Here is a 19535-nt window from a genome sequence, read left to right as displayed (position 1 = left end):
GACAGGTAAACATTTCCTTTATTTATTAATAGCTGAAAACAGCATAATGACGTTGGCTTTTCAGCACCTGGGCCAGTGGCAACAGTGCTGCAATTTGATTGGCTGTCAGTGAGTGCCAGCTATCCGCCACTTGCCCCCGCGTGGGAGGTGAGAGTGCTAACCACTACACCACTGTCTCCCCTTTTACATGGTTAGAATCTCTTATCACTCCATGTTAGAAAATATTGCATTGAATGCCTTTACAAACTTCCCAGGACCATAAAAAACATGCTACAATATTGACAAATATCTAATCATGCCATGAGAACAAAAGAAAAAGAACGAGGTGCCCGAGTGGTTAAGGCGATGGACTGCTAATCCGTTCAAATTGGAAAATTTGTAAGTTGCCTTTGTGGCCCCCTGTAATCAACGCCTTTAAAAGGACCATGAAAAAAATGCTACAATGTTGCCAATTATCAAATTAAGTTCAAACACAGATGACAGTGGTGGTTTAGGTGATGGACTCCTTATCCATTGTGCTCTGCATGACTGTTTTTTTCTATAGGGCTGTCAACATAAACGTGTTAATCTGTGATTAATGTGGCCGAGAATAGAACAATAAAATAAAATATTTTAACATTACGGTCCCGGAAGTTGAGCGCGGAAACGAAACTGCCGCTAGCTGCAGTCAGTCACATCAACATGGAGAGAGCTTTTTACATTGGAAGTAAAACAGGCGAGACATAAAGTGGCGGAAATCCTTCATGTGTCAATGTAATTGAACGCTCTGAGCTCTACGAGTAGCTTCCTGTCTCGAACAGTTTGATTAAGATGGCTTCATGGGGTTGCAGCTCCAATGTGTCCAGAGTTGTCGACCCCAAGCGGGCCATACCCGTATTGGCCACAAAGACTCCTGCTTTGGGCAGGTGCGGCGCCCAGGCGGGATCCAGGGCATGTGGCTTTGACCCAATGTTAAGAAGAACGAGGAAATGGACACAACCCCAGGAGCGCAAGAAGGCAAGTATTGGGGGAGATGGCCGAAAGGGAAGAGTGGAGTTGGAAGAATTGAAGGGGAGGAAAGTAAAACTGCCGACCCGGAGAGCTTCTTCTCTGGCTCTGGTATGACTGAGGGTGGTGAAGAGTGAAGAAGAATGCTTCTTCCCTTCGTCCTGAGAAAGGGGTGGTAAAGAGAAGGGTTAGACAGTAACCTACCAGATTAGGGCTCAAGTATTATACAGCTTTATTGCTCACTATATGGATGTCTGGTTAATTGTTTGGGTCTCTATGGGACAAGCAAACATTCAGAGACTCGTTCTGAGAGAGAGATAAGATGTATTTGGTAATGTGAATTTAAGAATAATTTATTGACTCAATGAGTCTTTTGCAGGAAATCACCTGAGCTTGGTCGGTGTCTTCGTCCAACCACACTACAGGCGACCCTGGCAGAGTCATCACCAACACCAGGAGTAATTTCTTTAAGTCATGGGATGCTTTACCTCCAACCTGCAGGGAATAGTACATTTCAGTAAGTGAGTGCTTAAACTAAAACTCAATTAACTAAAAATGTTTTAGTAACTACTTTAAATATTGATAGCACATGTCCTACTGTCCAGCTGATCCATATTTCATCTTCTCCTGTTTGCAGGTGCTTCTCTATGGCATCAGCCACTTCCTTTGTGGACAGAAGGTGTTGCGAGGATGGCAGAATTGACCTCATGAAGGCATCTACCAGCGTGATATTGATGGGGCTGAATAATTTCAGTTCAGGCAGAACGTCTTCAGCCTCTTTCACCACCACAATCCTGAAAATACGGCCACATTTTGAGCTTAATTTCATTAAAAACAAAAAAACCCAATGATGTCACGGTGGCATGGTGGTTAGCACTGTCGCCTCACAGCAAGAAGGTCCTGGGTTTGACGCCGCCCAGTGGCCTTTCTGTGTGGAGTCTATGTTCTCACTGTGTCTGCGTGGGTTCTCTCCGGGTACTCCGGATTCCTCCCACAGTCCTAAGACATGTACCGGGGATCAGGTTGATTTGTAACTCTAAATTGCCCGTAGGTGTGTGAATGTGAGTGAATGGTTGTATGTCTCTGTGTTAGCCCTGCGATTGGTGTGTACACGGTCTATCGCCCAAGTTGGCTGGGACAGACTCCAGCCGCGACCCTGTATGCAGGATAAGCAGTCTGCAGATGGATGGAAAAAAAAAACACATGTCTGGCATGTATAACAATACCTTTCGTTCTCCGCACTGCTGAATTCTTGAAAGACATCCTTCCACTCCAGAAGAGTCTATATTTGAATAGAGGCAAGTTTGTGGGACTTCCAGTTAGAAATCAAAAATGTGTGTGAGCATTAATACCTTTTGTGAATATGCAGCATCTGTGTCACAGATTACGAAGCCTGCCACACCCTGCTCCAGCCAGAACCGAAGGGCATACTGTGGAAAAGTATGTCAAATTTGAAGAAATCCAGCATCATCGTGAACTTAACATGTTTAAAGTAGCATGCCTAGCGAGTAGTTTACATGTTCTGTGGCTGAGAGGTTTGAGGTCTTGTCTGCGTTCTGAGGACCCATTAAATCCAGATCACACACGTCCAACAACACTTTGAAACCTGCAGACCCAATAAGAAGCATGTAAAGTCCAAAAACACAAAAAAAAAAAAATTAAAAAAGTCACTCACCGGCTTTGACGCTCTCTGCAAGCAGACCGTCTATCTGAGGCAAAGTCCCAAATCTTTCACCAGTGCCATTGAGGGTTAAATTAGATGCAGTTTTCAACTGACCCTCCAGAATAAGAGCTCCTATACCCAAGGACCTGAGGTATTGCAGATGCTCACACAGTCCTTGAGAAAAGATTGGAAGAATTTTCTATTTTTCTTAATACGTCTTACGTTAGCAAGTTTATGTTTAAGAATTACAGAAAAGAAAAGAAGAAAAGTTTTCCAAGGCTTATCACCTCCTCAGCCCTTCTTAAACAACTTAATATTAATATTTGTCAAGGTTAAAAAAAAGTTCTGAATAAATAGCCAGAAGGTATTCACTTAAAGAGCTTTATCTCCATTGATATACGGCAGTTTGACCCTAAATGAAAAAGCCACTTATCAAAAGCAAAATCTTAATGGCCCACCAGAAAGCACATAACAGGTAAGTCACAATTATATTGTCCAAATAAAACCGGTATGTAATCACCATCGACGCCCCCTGACGCGTCGGCCTGCTCCTCCGTGAGCACGTCGCGCTCCAGCCGGTAGAACAACGTCCTCTGCCACCACTTGAGCGGCGTTTCGACCGGCCGAGGGCTCATTACGACGATGGCGACGGCGGTGGCGAGCATCGCTAGCCAGGCGAGCACCAACAGCAGCACCAGGGAATGACGGGCCCTCCGCCACCCCGCACCCCCCGCGGCCACTTCCAGCTCCTCCTTAGTCAGGGGCCTCCACTGCGGGGGGGGCTCCGGCGGCAGGATGAGCAGCGGGGCCGAATCCGAGCCGGTGACGCTGGCAGAAAGCCCGGTGCTCGCCACGCTGCCGTATCCGGTGACTCCTGCATTCAGAGGCATCCTGCACGTCTGCAGGTGTGGGCCAGGGGGGCCACATGTTATTAGATCAGTGTGGATAAGCACGCAGGAACTGTTGTTCTGGTCGAGTTTTTGGATCAATCCATACGTTTTGTTCCACATTGGAGTGTGGGTGAAGGCACAGATGAAGTCAACGTTTCTACACTGAAGTGCACAAACGCTCAGCATGAAGCTCTATCACCTACACCTCACAACTCAGCCTGATCTCCAAAACCTGTTCGTAAAAATGTATACGAAAATCTTGAACATACAAATCCTGCAACTGATGACGTCACCCTATTCAAAGTGAATGGGGACCTGCACCCCGTAAACACACTTTGTGAAGTCTAACAATGTAAAATAAACGTGTTATGATTGCATTTTTAACGAGAAATCAATGTTAACTTGTAAGAATACAATACTAACCCTAACCCCCTCAAAAAATCCAACATGGCGGAGAGACGTTCACTCAAGAATCCAACATGGTCCGCCATGTTGTTCACTCAAGGGGCGTGGTTAACCACCGCCAGTTCCTATGTATTGTTACGAATTTGTATGTTCAAGATTTTCGTATACATTTTTACGAACAGGTTTTGGAGATCACGTTGCATAACTATAGCTGTTTAACACAGGTGATTCAATCAATTTAATTAATGTATGTGACGTTTAACGGTCCAAAGACAGGCAGGGGCGTCACAGGATTCTCATTGGCCAGTAGGGAGACAACAATTTGACATGAAAATCCTCTCACTATAATTGTATGTATTATATTTTTGCTTCAGCAAAACTTTCGAATGCATCACAGGGATAATAAAAACTATCATTCACAATTTGAGATATACTCCAGAAGCAAATCAAGCACTTTTCTCTCCCAAAGCAAATCACGTCACAATCAAATAAATAATTTCAATGACAGTTCATCAGATTAATCCCCTAAATTTACTTCAGATGACACTCTACAAAAAATAGAACAATGTATACTTTTACTTATATAGGGGGCCTCTTCCCAGCTGGCCTGGAAAACCTCACCGATGCCCAAACCCCCTCAACTGCCTCCTTTCAACCTAAAGGAGTAGCGGCTCTACGAGCTCCTTGCGGGTGACCCTATCTCACCCCATGTTGCTTATCTAAATATCAACCAAACACAGTCAAAATGATTACTCACATTGTCTGTCCGTCCTTTCTTTTCTTTTCAAACTCGTCTTCTACCTCGCTGAGTGTTCCCAGCTGAACGATGCAGAGTTGAATGTTTTAACAATCCGACTTGTCAGAATTTAGGAGGTGAGAAGAACTCTGTCCAGTAAAAGCTTGGCTCCGTCTATTTATACAAAGGTGCTGAGCCTCACAACACATTGTGAAGAACACATTACTGCTGACGAGAGCCCGTTAAAGTCCCTCGTGACTTGAACCTTCATATCTTCATATTTGTTTGTTCTTTTGACAGGCTGAGGGAGGAATGACATTTATTTTTCTCTTGAATTGAGATCCATCTGAGTGGTAAATTTCCTACACACTTTTATTTGGTTTGTGCATTTGATTGGAATGCAGGATATCAAACTAACTATCTGGATTTCAAGACATTGCCATACAAGGAGAGATCGAAACTTTATTCGGTTTCAGACAGAACCACACTTTCTCATTTCGTTTTTCCTTCTGCATGTGGCAATGATTAGCTAACACCTCGATAACCATTTAATCATTTAACACATTTTTCAGACAATTGTTTTTACTTTTATTTGGTCTATTAACTAAGCGTCTTTGTGAATTGAAATGTTGGTTTGACAAAAAAAAACAATTTGAAAACCTAACAATGGGATGAAAAAGAATGTATATATTTTTCTCTATCTTCTAATTACCTAGACAAAAACATTAGTTGCAAAATTCATCAACGGATACATTGACGACCAAATCACAACAAATTGTTCAAAATAATGTCTCAAATGTAAAATAAAAAAAGTATCAAAAACAAAGCTTGCAGCTGAAGCAAATTCAATTTGCCTGTCTATCCGTACTATAAATGTATAAACTGGAACACACTGTACTATTAGTGTGTTCTGTAAAAATCTGTTTCCTGGAGGAGAACAACTCTTAAATAACACGGTGATACAGTCACACATCCTCTCTAAAGAGCCTCATTTACTGACATATGTATGCTAATTCCTGGGAACATCTCACCCTCTGTACCCTAGCATGGACTTCTACCCCACCATCTCTTTCCCCCGCGCCCTCCTCAATCTTCCTTGTGTGTCCCTCCCGTGGCTTTCTTCTCTTATGGCATACTTTCATGTTCTTGTTATAATAGGTCAGTCCTTTCCATATAACTCTTGCTCCTTTACAGCATTGTGCAAACAACTTATTTACAGGGACACATGTAGTGAACGTGTGGACAACACTTTGTTTTTCTTGAAGAGTGCAATATTAGTGACAATAGAATAGCTCAGATTATTTGTTTTTGCACTATCGTTTGTTAGCAGTATCAGATACATTCATGTGAAAATTAGCTGCCTCAAACAGAAGCTTGTGCAGGTGGATCAGTGTCCTTACAGGCACCATGTGGTTGTATATTATAAAATACTCCTTCAATAAATGTAAATATTGTGCAAACAAAAAAGCTAAGACTGTCGTTGTTTAATTTATGTACCACTTTAACTGACCTAGAAGCATATTACACAAACAACCAGTTAGTTCAGTCCACATCTAGGTTAAACTTGTCTACATCAAGAGGTTGAAAAGCTGATGATGACTCTGTTTCCATGGTAACGGTTTAGTTTTAGTCCTCCTCCGATCCTTCGATGTCCTGAAATGTCAGAAGACAGTAGTGTCAGTAACAGAAAATATCTACAGTGTAGTCATAACTTTGTTTTCCAGGTTACTTCCCTGGAAAAAAAGCAGCAAATATTTCTTAAAATAACATTTGACTGACTTCTAGTTTAGTTTTAACCTTTACAATTGTTAATCCTAAATTATTTTCATAACCAATTATAACTCAATTATTTTTGGGGGTCTTAGACAGAAATAAATATGTTGTTTTGTAGTCAATACAATTAAACAGCTGACAGAAGAAAACATTGAAAAAATGTGTAATGAAAAAGATATTTAGTGCAGCCTTAGAAAACTGCATTAGAGCGACATCATTGTGAGATGACGGCTGATATTGTTTTAATTGCCTTCATCTAATGACATCCGAATGTAATTTCCTGTGACTCAAGTCTTACCATAGCCTCTTGAGATTTGACAGCAATAATGTGTTTCTGGTATGAAGCGATGATACAATCCCGCCTACAAAGACCAAAACAAGTGCATTATATCAAAAGATTAGTGATTTAGGTCCATTAAAAACTTTTAATGATTTTTCATTTTCTTTAAAAGGGGGGGACTGACTTGCTGGTGATCCCTCCTCCTGGTGGGAGCCCCGGCATCTCTTCAGCAGCCAGGATTTTGATCACATACAAAAGGTCAGGGTCCTCATCTTTGGACTTCTGAATAATTTCTGTGGAGAGAGATTGTCAAACTGGTACAGTTACGAATGAAGGTGCTACTAGGAGTTCATTGTGTAGAGTGATTTGGGAGCTTTGAGTGACTCACCTTCCACTTTCATGTCAATCAGTTGCTCCAGCGCTGCCTCCTGCTGCAGCGCCTCTTGTGACAGCTGGGGGGCACCAGGGAAGCAGACGATGATGATGCTCATGTTATCCAAGCTCCCCTGCGGAGGGAGGCGCCATAGATTTAAGAGAAGGTTGTTTGGAAGCACATCAACTTGTCAATTATTCAGAGAATGTTTCTGCAAAGGTTTGAATGCAGTACATCCTTCCACCACTTTAAATCCCTTGAAATAGACCTGTTGATGCATGATTTACAACGTGACTGATATAGGGACATATATTTTGTTTTGGACAAGATATCAATCTCCTGTGATGTCACAGATAAGTCCTTATAGAGGATGACGATACATCAAACACATTACTTTATTCTGTGGTTTAAAAAAGCGAAAGGTTTCACTGCATATGACGGCCAGTAAGTAACAGAAAATTGTAGTGCAGTGATACCAAACTGCTACAAACTTACCACGTTGTGGAGTTCTGAAACCACCAGCCTGTTGTTATGACATCAGCAATGCAAGGTGTCATGCTAAGTGTGTCCTGGAACATGCATGGTACTGTAAGCCTTTATAGGTGTGATAAGCAGCAGCCCAATCCGGCCAACATAACACTTCTGACCCGAAGTGTGTAAACACCTTGCATAGAGCGGCCGTCAACAAATCTCACATTCAGACCTGATCCGACCCTGTGTAGTATTTCTTGGTAACCTATCCCATGTCCCAGAATGTCTTAATTCAGCTATAAATAGGGCAGGCTAAGGGCTCACCGGTGTTTAGACATGCAGTTACTAACAAGTACTAAGATGACCTGCAGGAGACGTCTACTTACATAACAGGATCTCCTCACAGAGACTCAGTCCTCAGTGCACACCTTCCCTCAAAGCACCCCCCCCTTAATATGAAAAGCTTCACGTATATAAATCTACTTGCTGTGATCCAGTGAGCTGAGTTGGGAGGGATGCATAGGAGTCCTGCTGAGCTTACAGGGACGGTATTACTGTATATGCACACATGTTGGGTAATTGAGTAATAATTATATTATTATTTTAATTTAGAATTTGCGTTTTAATTTGAGACGACTAAGACTTACATGTAAATATTTCAAGATTTGAGATATTTAACCGATTTAAATCTGGAAATACCGGTATGGCAAATGCAAAATAACGCCTGTGTCATGGTTGCATTTCTGACCACTAAATATCTATTCTTTAATGAGATAGTTTTTAGTCACATTTTGAATCATAATACTTTAAATTAACACCGGGTTACAAATTTTGTTGAAAGTAAAGTTAAGAAAAAGGTAAGTACAATTGTGCTATTGGCACTGAAACACAGATATAAAATCAGAAAATGTAATAAAAAATCACTACCTATCATTGTTCATGACCGTGATTGTTCTTCCTCACTCAATTCCTTGAATTGTTTTTTTTTTCATTAAACTCTAACCTCATAGTTAAATCTGATTACGATTCCCGTAATTCTTCCTTTCAAGAATAAGAATTAAAAGTTGATTCATTTTCCTTTTCAGTGTCATGCTCACCTTGTACAGACAGAGGTCAATGACTTGGGTGCAAATCTCCCTGAGGTCATCGCACACCTGCAGACGGCTGCGCACGAAGGCACACAGTTCCTCATTACCAATGGCATCCCACACACCGTCACATGCCAAAATGAGGAACTCGTCTTCGGGCGTCCTCTCCAGCTCGTACACTTCCGGCTCCGGCGACACTAGCTGCTCTGTCTGCGGCCTCCACTCCACCTCCTTGAAGTCAAAGTCGCCCAGGGCTCTCGAAACGGCCAGCGAGCCGTTGACCCTCTGCAGGGTCACGGAGCCTCCAGCGTTCTGGATGCGCTCCTTTTCCCTGGGGTTGAACGGCTTGTGGTCCTCCGTGTAGAAAACGACTTTGCCGTCATGGCACAGCAGGGTGCGGGAATCCCCGCAGTTGATGAAGTAAATGTAGCGTGGTGACATGATGACAGCTGCCGCAGTGGAGCCACTGTGGTCCCAGTTGTCCTGGCGAGCCAGTTTGTGCATGTGGCGATCGATGTCCAGGAAGCCTTCACGGATCCCCTCCTTCACCTGCTCGGGGGCCTCGCTTGCTTTGACCCCACCTGTTGAAAAATAGAGGAAAACATTTGGTTTTAAGAAACATTCGCACCATATTACCGCTGTCGTGTTGTTTGTCGAGAATGCCAACGCACAGCAGAGGAGACGTCAGTGTTATAGTACAATAACACGGCCAACACAACGGTGCCTCAGTGTCAAATAGTATTTTAAATCTGAACTCAATTGTTCATTTAATGTTGCCTACAGAGGTCTTTGCTCCAAGGGTGACCTCGTCCATCTTAGTTGACAGTATCTGAAGCACTAAAAGTAACAAACTCGACATCACAATAAAATCAGAGCTCTGTTTTGATTATCAAACGTGCGTCTATATTTTTCTCGATAACATAAAGAAATATTCCACAATATCCAGAAAATGTCGTGTTAATTTGCTTTCATTACTGGATATACTTATGTCATATGCTCTTAATCAGTTTCTTTCATGGACATTGTGCTCCTAAAAAATACAAATTTCTGAAGTATTGAAGCTTTTACCACACTAGTTCTACGTTACGTGATGTTACATAACATGTATTTGTCAGATTCTGTGGTTTAAACCGACTATAGCAAGAGCATTTAAACTGCGTTGGAACTTAGAGCTGCATATCATAACAATTTGGAAGTGCGTCACTCTCAAATAACTAAATTGAACCAATTTAAAAATTAGATTAATCCAACCAGTCACTAATTGTTCTGTACCTGTCGCTAGGATGTAATCCAGGAGATTTCTGGAGCAGTACTGTGCCACTCCGTTGCCTGCATGTCCATCAAAAACGGCATAGTATGCCCAGTCTGTCAGCTCTTCTCTCAGCTGGGGCATGCAGGTGTGGGCATCCTCCATCTGAGCCCTCCAGCCCTGCATGCTCGCCACGGCGTAGTTCACCCCTAACTGAGAACCCCCCTCCGACACATGCTTCTCCAAGTTGGGACGATCTAGGTACGGGCTCTGCATTGAGTCGTCCTCGTCCAAATTGTCCTCCTCCCCGCATCCAGTTTCCTTGGGCCCTCCTTTGAAAAAAAAGGTCACCATCTTCTCCGTCTCTTTGACTAGCTGCCGGAGGAAGGAGGGTACCTCCACATTGCTTGCCCGCCTGGCTGTCTTCATCACTCCGCGGAGCCTGTGCTCAAGCTTCCTGCTGGACCTGGCAGCGGCACGTCTCCTCCCGGTGCCCCCCCTCCGGCCCTGTGTCTTCCGCAGCAGGTCCAGCGCAACAGTTAATCCGTCGCACCCCAAGCAGGTAAACAAAAAGTGTTTGAAATAAGAAACAACTGTTAAATAAAACCGTTGAAAAACATCCCGTAGCCTGCAGGTAGATAATCCTTCTTCTGTCCTTTTGTTATTTGTCAATACGACAGTCAGGTGTCGGGATCTCTCTCTTTCACGGTTTCTTTTTCTTTGTTTTCCCTCCTCTTTTTGACCCGTCCTGTATCAGCCCTGCTCTCCCATTGGCCAATCTATTTCTGTTGAATTATCCCTCTGATCTGCCCCCGCCTAGTGGTTCTTTCCCTCCCACCGTCTGTGGACCGCTGCTGGCTAATCACCAGGCCTGCAAGGCAGCTTAGGCGACCTGTGTCTCTCACAGTATTCGATGCATCACTCTATGAGCATGACTTTTTACATCAATAAATACATCATTTATGTCCTGTTCCAAAAACGAATTGATCCCATGAACTTAATTTTTCGAATTGGTCTCAGTGAGAGACAATCACAGCCAACTGACTGAATTATTTGTTTCTTTTACAGAGGTTTGGAACTTATTTACTCGATGGTAGGACTCAATGAATATCAGGTTAAAATATGCACAATACATTAATACAGTAGTTTATTCCTAATTTGTTGTGTCAACATTATTCTTTGAAATAAAACTTTTAGTGTTGGCAATAAGGACATGCGTGCCAATTAAATTGAAAATATTGAAGTTTGAACACTTTGCATGGGAACTGTGGCTTTACCAGGTTAAACCAGTCTTTATATATTTTTTTTAGCCTGAACTTTGCAGAAATGTGCATATTATTACATAACTATTCTTTAATAAGAGGTTCTTGTTTTTACTGGTTTTAATGGTGGCTTTAAATCAGGTTTTAGATACAGACTATGTTTAATGTGACTCTGGCTTCTTGTATGACATTTTAACTAGGGTTTTGGTACAAAAGGGTTAAGGGTTTTGTCAAATACTGTTTATACCAGGTTAAAAATAATAGCTTTTGTTGTAAAAGTTTATACCTGACAAAGTAAAAGAAAAAAGGTTTAATTCTGCTATTGGCTCTAAAATCCAGATATCAAATCAGAAAAGGTATTCAAAAATTCCAAATAATACCGATCACTATTCATGAAGAAATTTACATATAATTACATAATTGTTCTTTAAACACATGACCAAATGGAATAAAACAGATTTGAGACAGAAAAAAGGTACATAGCAATATTTAATCCAAGTTAAATAGCAATCTTTCTAAATTGGTGTAGCAAGTTGAGACACCTTATTAGAGCCTTAAACTTGACCGGTACGTGACTGGCTGATTCCATGTTGTCACTGCATATCTATGTGTCTTAATCTCATTAACTGCTGTAGATTTGTAGCTGCTGACCTGGTTTACGTGAAGGAACACCCGAGTGTTTAAATATAGAGTTAAGGACTATTTCAATGCTTTCTTCTGATCCAGCTTTAAGTAAGAGTACGAAAAGCTTTTTATAGTTGATGTTTGTCTCTCTCTCTTTGTTGGCGGGATTGTATCATTGCAGTGTAACATGTGACCTCTGTTTCTTTACACAGCACTTTTTAACATGATAAGTAGATTGTTAAATTAAATGTCATACCTCACAACAATTTATTCTTGTCGATTCGAACGCCTGTCAGAATAAAACAATTATTTCAACTAAAATCTCAAACATTATTGGACAGGATTGGGGTTAAGCAAAATAATCTACAGGTCCAAAGGCTTTTGCAGAGAAACCACTTTTTAGATTTAACTGAACAAAGATGCATGTTATAGTTGTTGTAGACTGTTGTAGAACTCTACAACAGTCTACAACAACAACAACACTGACAATTGGACAGACTTATTATTGGACAGACTTATTACAGTCATTTATTTTTTGTCAAACATTGGATTCGTTTTTTGCTTGTAATTTTAACTACTGATTTGTAAATGTTTTGCTTGTATTGCTTTCATCAGCTCAGGCAGATTTTTTTGCAATGATTTAAATGTTTTGCCGAAATAAAATTATATATAACCGCATTTTGGTTTTTGCTTTCATTTTTCTAGTTTGGATCATGCGTTTGCATAATGCACGATCCAAACAGTCTGCAGCAGCCGCAGCTACACTCTGCTGCCCCCTGCTTTCAACTATTGCACAGGACTCACTGCCCATTGTAAAAAAGCTTTTACTGTAGTTAAGTCTGTACATTGTTCATATACTGGCTTTGAAGATATAATTTAATTAATATAGATGTAAAAGAATTATCATATTTCTGATATGTGACATTGGTGTATAATACATGAAGCGTATAAACCTTACATGCTGGTAAGCCATTACCTGACTGGGGCTTCATCTTTAAATGCATCCTTCCCTGTTTACTTTTTATAAGCTCATGTATTCAATTATTAATGGCCTTTTACTCCTTCTCCTGCAGCCTGCCCCTATAAGATGCTGAGATGAAATCACATGACCAGGGAGAGAGGCACAAATAAGCAAAGCAGGCGGTGAGAAACGCAGGGACACACTCTTGCTTCACCCCCTCTGCCATAGCACACATTACTCCAGCTGCAGTCATAACGATGCAAGAGGAGACGAAGAGAGGATGCTGGAGGGAGGCGGGCGGATAGACAGGCAGGGCGGGGCGACTGAGTGACAGCGGGAAGCAGGGGAAGACGGAAGCTGCTCAACAGAAGACCAAGAAACCGAGGGAGGAGGAGGGAGACGGGGGTGTACATCCACAGGACGTGAGTGCCGGCAGCAGAGAGGAGGGACGGGGGGGAGGGACGGGGGGGAGGGGAGGGGGGAGGTGGGCTTCCAGACAGGATGGGCCCAGCGATGCCTTGATGGAGTATGGGCCAGGTTTTAGGATTCTCCCACTGCCGTAAGTCTGCTTTTGTTCTGTTGTTTCCATTCCGTGTTTCCTTGTGGGAGGTCTGAGTATGTTTATTTCACTGTGGCAGCGTTGCATAAATATATATTCCAGGGCAGCATCTTTTCTTGCTAGCTGATGTAAGCATTGCATGTGTTAGCTCAGCACCCTCCTCCTCCCTCCCTGCCTTCTCTCTATTCCTCTCTCCTGCTTTTGATAAACGCATGGCTGAATGCTAGTGTCCCACTGTATTGCAAATAGTATGTGGTTGTGTATGCAACCAGGAAAAATGAAATTATAAGCCTTTGTTGTGCTTTTATATTGGCTTTGAACGTGATTCTTTTGTCATAATATTCACCTGACATTCTCTACAAATGAATTAAAGTGATTGATGATCATTTACATGTGTTCATACATGTGCAAAGATAATATGCTGATTTTTTCTTCAGCCTCAATGAATTTCTTAGCTAATATCATGCTGGACATCCGATGTAGTGAAGGCCTCCACTGCTGCCAATCACTGACCTGCACACTGCTACAGTATGAGAAGTGAATGGTTTTCTGTGACTTCTTCATAGACATAAAGCACAGTTTGCTCTTATAAAAAAATGACTCAAAAGAATGTACTGCACTGTTTGTCGGGACTTTAACGTTATTATACTTTAACATGGTACACCTGCTGTTTTGGGATGCGCACTAGGAAGATAATTGTGAGATAGTGAAAAACTGGGTTATAGCTGGCAAATGCAGCAATAGCATATTGATATTTGTTTTCTTATATGGTTGGTTTGCTTGAAGAGTTATTCCAAATTGTGTCTTTCTTTTCAGAGGAATATGGCTCTGTGGCGTCCACTCCAGACTCAACACCCCCATGCAGCGATGGTATTAAGCAAACACTTTCTCACAAGAAGAGATCCCTGCTTACGGGAGCCTTTGTTTTGAACTTAACATAAGAGAAATGCATCCCCAACCTTTTAAACTCTAGCACGGGTAAACACATGAGTACATTTATGATCACAGCTAGATTTCCAAAGGAAGGATGTTTATACCCTCATCTAAGAGGGTTTCATCCACTTAAGATGTCATACTTTTTTCCCTGGCTGCTTTGATCTGATGAATTTATTTATGAAAGGCGACACTGCGCTACACAGTATTAGCTGCAGACTCTGCTATGAACAGTAGAATGAACAGGTTTGACCACGTTGATTCACTTTTTCCTCCATTCAGGTGGAAATGAGGAGTCTGAGCTGTGCGAGCTGCAAACAGCCAGGGAGTGGTCTGATGAGGAGGAGGAGGAGGGAGAAGGACATCCAGATGATGACGAGGGACTCCTTTCATCCCCTTCCATCTGGGGCACGCCGCGCCAGAACTCGTTCGAGCTGACTTTCTCGTACATCGCCATCGCCGAGCCCGAAGCAGTGGGACCCTCGCGGCACCTTCGGGACAGACGCAGGGGCGGCTCCCGGGGAAGTCGCGCTCCTTTGATCCACGCGGACACCCTGGAAACACTATTAGACTCCACCGATGTAGACTGGGACCCTCAAATCTTCCTCAGTCGAGAGGAAGAATTAGAAAGGAGAGAGCAGGAGAGGATGGAGGTGGGGACTTTGACTGCAGCTGAGAGGAGGGAGCAGCACAGAGAAACTGAGACCATTACAATCCAACCTTCGTCCCATAATATGGACCCGGGTACTCAGGGGAGAGACGCAGGAATCCAAAGACAGGAATCTCTGAGAAGTCTGACCCAGATTTCCCAGCTTCCCTCTGCGGCTCTATCTTCCCAACATCAAAGCCCCTCAGAGATACTTCAGGCTGAGAAACAGGAGGAAGGTGTGAAGAGCTTGTTTTTTCTGTATGGTGGCCTCTCGCTGTTTCTGGGAATCGTCATTTTTGTTATCCGCTTCATCGAGTGGTGGTTATGGTTTTCATCTTGTGACTCTTTGTGTCGTGGCAAAATGTGGGCCTCGAAATACCTACAAGGATTTGTTTTTGACTAGATTACCAGGTGTTTATAGTATATAGGTGTCTCTCTGTCTGTAGTTAGTTTGACGATGCGATAGTATCCCAATCGTGCAAGTCACAAAGCATTAAAGCTCTTTAGTTGAAATAATAATGGTATTGTCAAATCAAGGGAACCAAAAGTACGGGTTTGGAAGTCGGGACTTTACTGGGACAATTTGGCATTGTGGCAGGTGTCATAACATTGCTAGATGGAAATGTCCTTTCTGGACAAAACGGACCATTAAGCTACGTTAAAGAACCAAAATAAAATGAGATTTTGGAGACATATACAGTATAAGTAGCCCCCTCTTTGTAACTTTCGTTTTTAAATGACTCCACAGCCATATCTACTTCAATAAAATGGCAAAAAATTAAAAATAACATTTTAAGTTGTAAATATGGAAAAGGACGAGAAATGTTTTGACCCAAATCTGGAACTTTGACACAAAAATTGCATTTCAAATACCTCTGCACCGTGGTTTTAAAATGTCATTTGGTCAATAGTTTTAGCTCATGTACAGCAGGTCAGCGCTGCTGTCGTCAGAATAGTGACATCATCTTTTGTTTCCCGGCAGCAGCAGCTTCTCCGACCCCCGAGCCTGAGTCTCCCATCGCCAGGGAAACCATTTCAGTCAAGCTGCTAACATCTGTGCGACCCAGAGGCCCGGCACCCCCGTCACCAGCTGTCATTGGTCAAAGCTCTCAGGGACAGCTGGTCAGCGATCACTGGTTTTCAGCACATAACCTATCAAAGGACCCGACAGCATGCCCTCATATAGCAGGTACAAGATCTACGTCTGCGTCTTTCCTTTAAATGCCTCTGCCTTTGTCTTGTTGCTGAGTGAGATCCGCTTCCTTCATCGATACTTTAAAAAAAAAAGGAAAATATCCTATTTCACTTACAGCATGGATCATTGAAAGAGCTGGCAGACAAACATACCCCCCCCCCCCCTACCCGGAAGTACTGCTGGTTCTTTAAATCGCCATGGTAACCCTCTCCTGGGATTTCAGGAATTATTCACTAATTGTGTGGAAACATTGTTGGCATCAACTTACTTTTTGGTCTATGTTTGACACACAGAGAGGCATGTCTGTGTGTGTGTGTGTGTGTGTGTGTGTGTGTGTGGTTTCTTTGTATGCAGGTTTGTGGGAGTTTATTGGAACTTCGGGAGTGTTTGAGGAACAGAAACGGAGAAAGAGTGAGCAAGAGATAACTTCCTGTCTTCCAGCTCCATGGCATTTTAAGTGGACGGCTAGTCAGATTACCGCTCAGTCTTTTTTCGGTGGCCGTGGGGTCTCAGTAAATCCGCAGGCCGCTGATCAACGTGAGGTTTAGAGTTTAGGATTTCCAGAATAAATAGCATACATGCTGATATTTGAATATCTCCTCTGGTTTTATTACTTGTTTGTGGGCTGTATATCAAATGTAAATGTTATCGTACCCAGTAATATCAACTTGAAATCATCTTATAGCTGGTTGCGTTTTTTGACATTTCAAAAGCTTCTTTTATCAAATGCAGAAACAATGTTTTGTAGAACACAAACCATAGGAATCATATCTGCACTCATCACTTGAACATTTTAAATAATAGCAAACCTCTATTTTTTAGACTTTGCGAGAAATTCAACCAAATGTCTTTTTAAACACATTAGGTGAGTAAGTCTAAAAAGAAGTATAACTGTAAGCCCGATCCCGCTCCTCTGAATCACCATTAGCATCTCCAATTTGATCATTTATTATTATTGTTATCAACCGCATTTACAGCTTTTAACAAGAAAAAGTCAAATCCTCATCAATTTATTATCAGCAGTGTTGACACGGAAAGCTTTGGCTCGGTGACATAACAGAAAATAAACCCTGGTTCTCCAGTTTCAGGGGTTAGATAGCACACGGCTACAAGCACAACTCTATAAAACTATCTCAGAAGGACGGATCTCGAACTATGTATGCATCATATAGACTGTTTGCCTAAAGAAAAGGATCCAGTGATTTTTCAGATGCATTGGAGCATTGTTTGATTGTCCTGAATCATCTATTTGTGTGTGAAGCTCTCAGAGTCTTGATGAGAGGTGGGCGGTGCTGTGAACAGGATTATTTTGGGCTGTCAGGCCTTCGGACTGCTGAGCGAGCAGGGGGTGGCCAAAAACAGCTCAGAGGAGCGAGGGGAGAAGTGCCGGGCAGAGAGAAGGACAGAGGGTGTGAGGGAGCAGCAACCAAAATGGCCAGTAAAGGTGAGACACAAGGAGGATACTTTTTAAGACCCCTGAGTCGAGAATTCGTGTGCTATTTGCTGACCGTGTTGAGCTGAAAGTCAGCTCCTGCAAAGATACAGGTTTGATTTTCGTGGGTAGCTGTAGATTCCACTGTGAAGGGTAGGAAAGTACCGCTTCTAGTCTTAAGAAGTGAATAGTTTAGCTTTGTGTCTTTGGTAATGAGGTGGGATCGAAGGTAGGAATGGAGCCTACTTTGCACTTTGATCCTTTGAGTTTCAGGAGGTGGCAGCATCCATCAGATAGGGGTGTGTTTGGCTTTGAATGGATGAGCTGTTCAGATGCAGGGCAGTCTCCGTCTCACATTTAAATTAAAGCAATTTCTGGAGGTAATAACCTTTTCAGTATCGTTGCATCTGATGAACTGTATATTTATATTTATATATTTAGGTGTTCTGGAATTAAATTAGTTAGCTCAACACGTTGTTGTTGTTGTTGTTGTTGTTGTTGTTGTTGAGGTACGCAATAAATGCCAAAAAAAGAAACAGGCAGTCCGGAGTCGCCCTTAAGGGTACCAATACAAAAGTGTTAATGTAGGTGGGAATTTAAAATGTTGAACGCAAGTTTTCTCCCACAAGTTCAATTCAGTTAATTTTGTATCGCCCAAAAGTACAAATTCGTCTCACATGGCTTTACAATCTGTACACGTGATACATCCTCTGTCCCGGAATTCTCTTATCGGCATTGTAAAAAAACTCTTCAATGGGAAGAAAACAGGAAGAAACCCGAGGAAGAGCGGCAGAGGAGGATCCCCTCTCAGGATGGCAGGAGTCCATTCGACACCATGTGTACAGAATGACCAACGTAAAACATTTACAACACGTCCAATACAGTTGTGGGCGATAGATAATAATCGGGATGCACCGGTCAAACCTTTTGGATACCGAGTATTGATCCGGTACCAGAGTAGATACTGTAAGCTGCCTTCTACTGTGTGGAAGACACTTGGGTGTCTCTTTTATAGCCACATCAGCCTTGACTTACTCAGTTTTCTTCTGACTTTGCAAGACAAAGTGTTGCAAATAATTACATTGATATAAAGGTACTGAATTATAATTCTTCAGAGTAATGGTACCAAATAAAAGATCGGCGTTTTGTCACTGATTAACTATTTTAATGCATTCAAATGTAGCGGTGTCTTCCATGTGCCCTATTGTTTCTAGGTCAATACTGTCCATAGATTAGATGCTCTCAGGCCTCCATTGTTGGTTTCTTTTTACCAGAGTGACAGCGTCAGAAACAAACACGTTGGACAGGTGTGTGCTGGGGGCGTCGTGGTCTTAATTGTGTGCAGTGATGCTTATAAATATCCCACCTGCTGCCGGTGGACTCTACTCAAAGAGGCGTCCCTTTATTCTAATGCTGAGGCTTAGCATTTCACTGAATGATAAACACAAGGAGCAATGCCCGGCTCATGGTGCTGCACCACACAACCTACTCTGTTGATACACAACACAAAAAAAAGACCTTTTCATAATGCATCATTTATCATTTCTAAAAGTTCATGAGGTTATGTTAAGTAAAGAGCAAACAGGTGTGGGCTGATCACGTATTTTACTGGATATACTGAATCTAGTGTAGCATGGCTCAATGGACGCCTCCGTCACCAAGGCAGCTGTTGCTGGGTGACAGAGAGACACCAACAGGGTGTGGAAAGAAAAGGCGCACTGCTGCTGGTCTGACGCCTGTGAGCAGGTGCTGTAAAATGCTACATGTAAACTCTCCGCAACCGCTTGCTTCACCTCCTTCATCCATAGGCTATATATAGCTGGAGCCAGAGCATGACATAATGTCGGTCTCTTATGCTTGAGGCTGGAAATCCCTCTCTGCCTCCTGCCCCCGCTTGCACTTCTTTAGCCTCTCTTTCTTTCCATATCCTTGTGTCAAAACTGCTCCTCCTACTCCTCAAAAGATGAGTGACCTCTCTTATATGGCCGGGAGCTGGGGGGATGTT

At 42.5% G+C, this 19535-nt stretch overlaps 3 protein-coding genes across 7 annotated transcripts in view; 1 reads left to right on the top strand and 2 right to left on the bottom strand.

The window, feature by feature from the left end:
* On the bottom strand, nucleotides 1-4824 carry LOC120820712 (amino acid transporter heavy chain SLC3A2). The gene is made up of 9 exons (XM_040178839.2): nucleotides 4703-4824; nucleotides 3171-3549; nucleotides 2663-2824; nucleotides 2505-2593; nucleotides 2340-2417; nucleotides 2214-2269; nucleotides 1586-1781; nucleotides 1375-1482; nucleotides 1-1148 (listed from the first exon to the last, which is right to left on the bottom strand). The coding sequence occupies exons 2-9, from the start codon at nucleotides 3538-3540 to the stop codon at nucleotides 774-776; spliced, it is 1434 nt and encodes a 477-aa protein (XP_040034773.2). The 5' UTR covers nucleotides 3541-3549; nucleotides 4703-4824; the 3' UTR covers nucleotides 1-773.
* A 305-nt stretch (nucleotides 4825-5129) lies between these two features.
* On the bottom strand, nucleotides 5130-10702 carry ppm1na (protein phosphatase, Mg2+/Mn2+ dependent, 1Na (putative)). Its single transcript, XM_040192919.2, has 6 exons — nucleotides 9939-10702; nucleotides 8676-9247; nucleotides 7123-7240; nucleotides 6919-7027; nucleotides 6753-6816; nucleotides 5130-6334 (listed from the first exon to the last, which is right to left on the bottom strand). The coding sequence occupies exons 1-6, from the start codon at nucleotides 10342-10344 to the stop codon at nucleotides 6308-6310; spliced, it is 1296 nt and encodes a 431-aa protein (XP_040048853.2). The 5' UTR covers nucleotides 10345-10702; the 3' UTR covers nucleotides 5130-6307.
* A 2503-nt stretch (nucleotides 10703-13205) lies between these two features.
* rtn2a (reticulon 2a) overlaps nucleotides 13206-19535 on the top strand; it is a 10455-nt gene continuing 4125 nt past the window's right edge. The window contains exons 1-4 of one of the 5 annotated variants that reach the window (XM_078104906.1): nucleotides 13206-13321; nucleotides 14138-14191; nucleotides 14537-15139; nucleotides 15889-16092. In XM_078104906.1, coding sequence (XP_077961032.1) covers nucleotides 13291-13321; nucleotides 14138-14191; nucleotides 14537-15139; nucleotides 15889-16092 — 892 coding nt within the window. In that variant the 5' untranslated portion in view covers nucleotides 13206-13290. Of the gene's footprint in view, nucleotides 13322-14137; nucleotides 14192-14536; nucleotides 15140-15885; nucleotides 16093-17379; nucleotides 17543-18744; nucleotides 18838-19535 lie in introns of those variants that run through there. The other 4 variants (XM_040192983.2, XM_078104916.1, XM_078104911.1 and 1 more) reach the window with 4 other exon arrangements.

The sequence above is a fragment of the Gasterosteus aculeatus genome, chromosome 1, assembly GCF_964276395.1.
Source record: "Gasterosteus aculeatus chromosome 1, fGasAcu3.hap1.1, whole genome shotgun sequence".
Taxonomy (NCBI): Eukaryota; Metazoa; Chordata; class Actinopteri; order Perciformes; family Gasterosteidae; genus Gasterosteus; species Gasterosteus aculeatus.
This window is presented reverse-complemented; position numbering and strand designations above follow the sequence as displayed.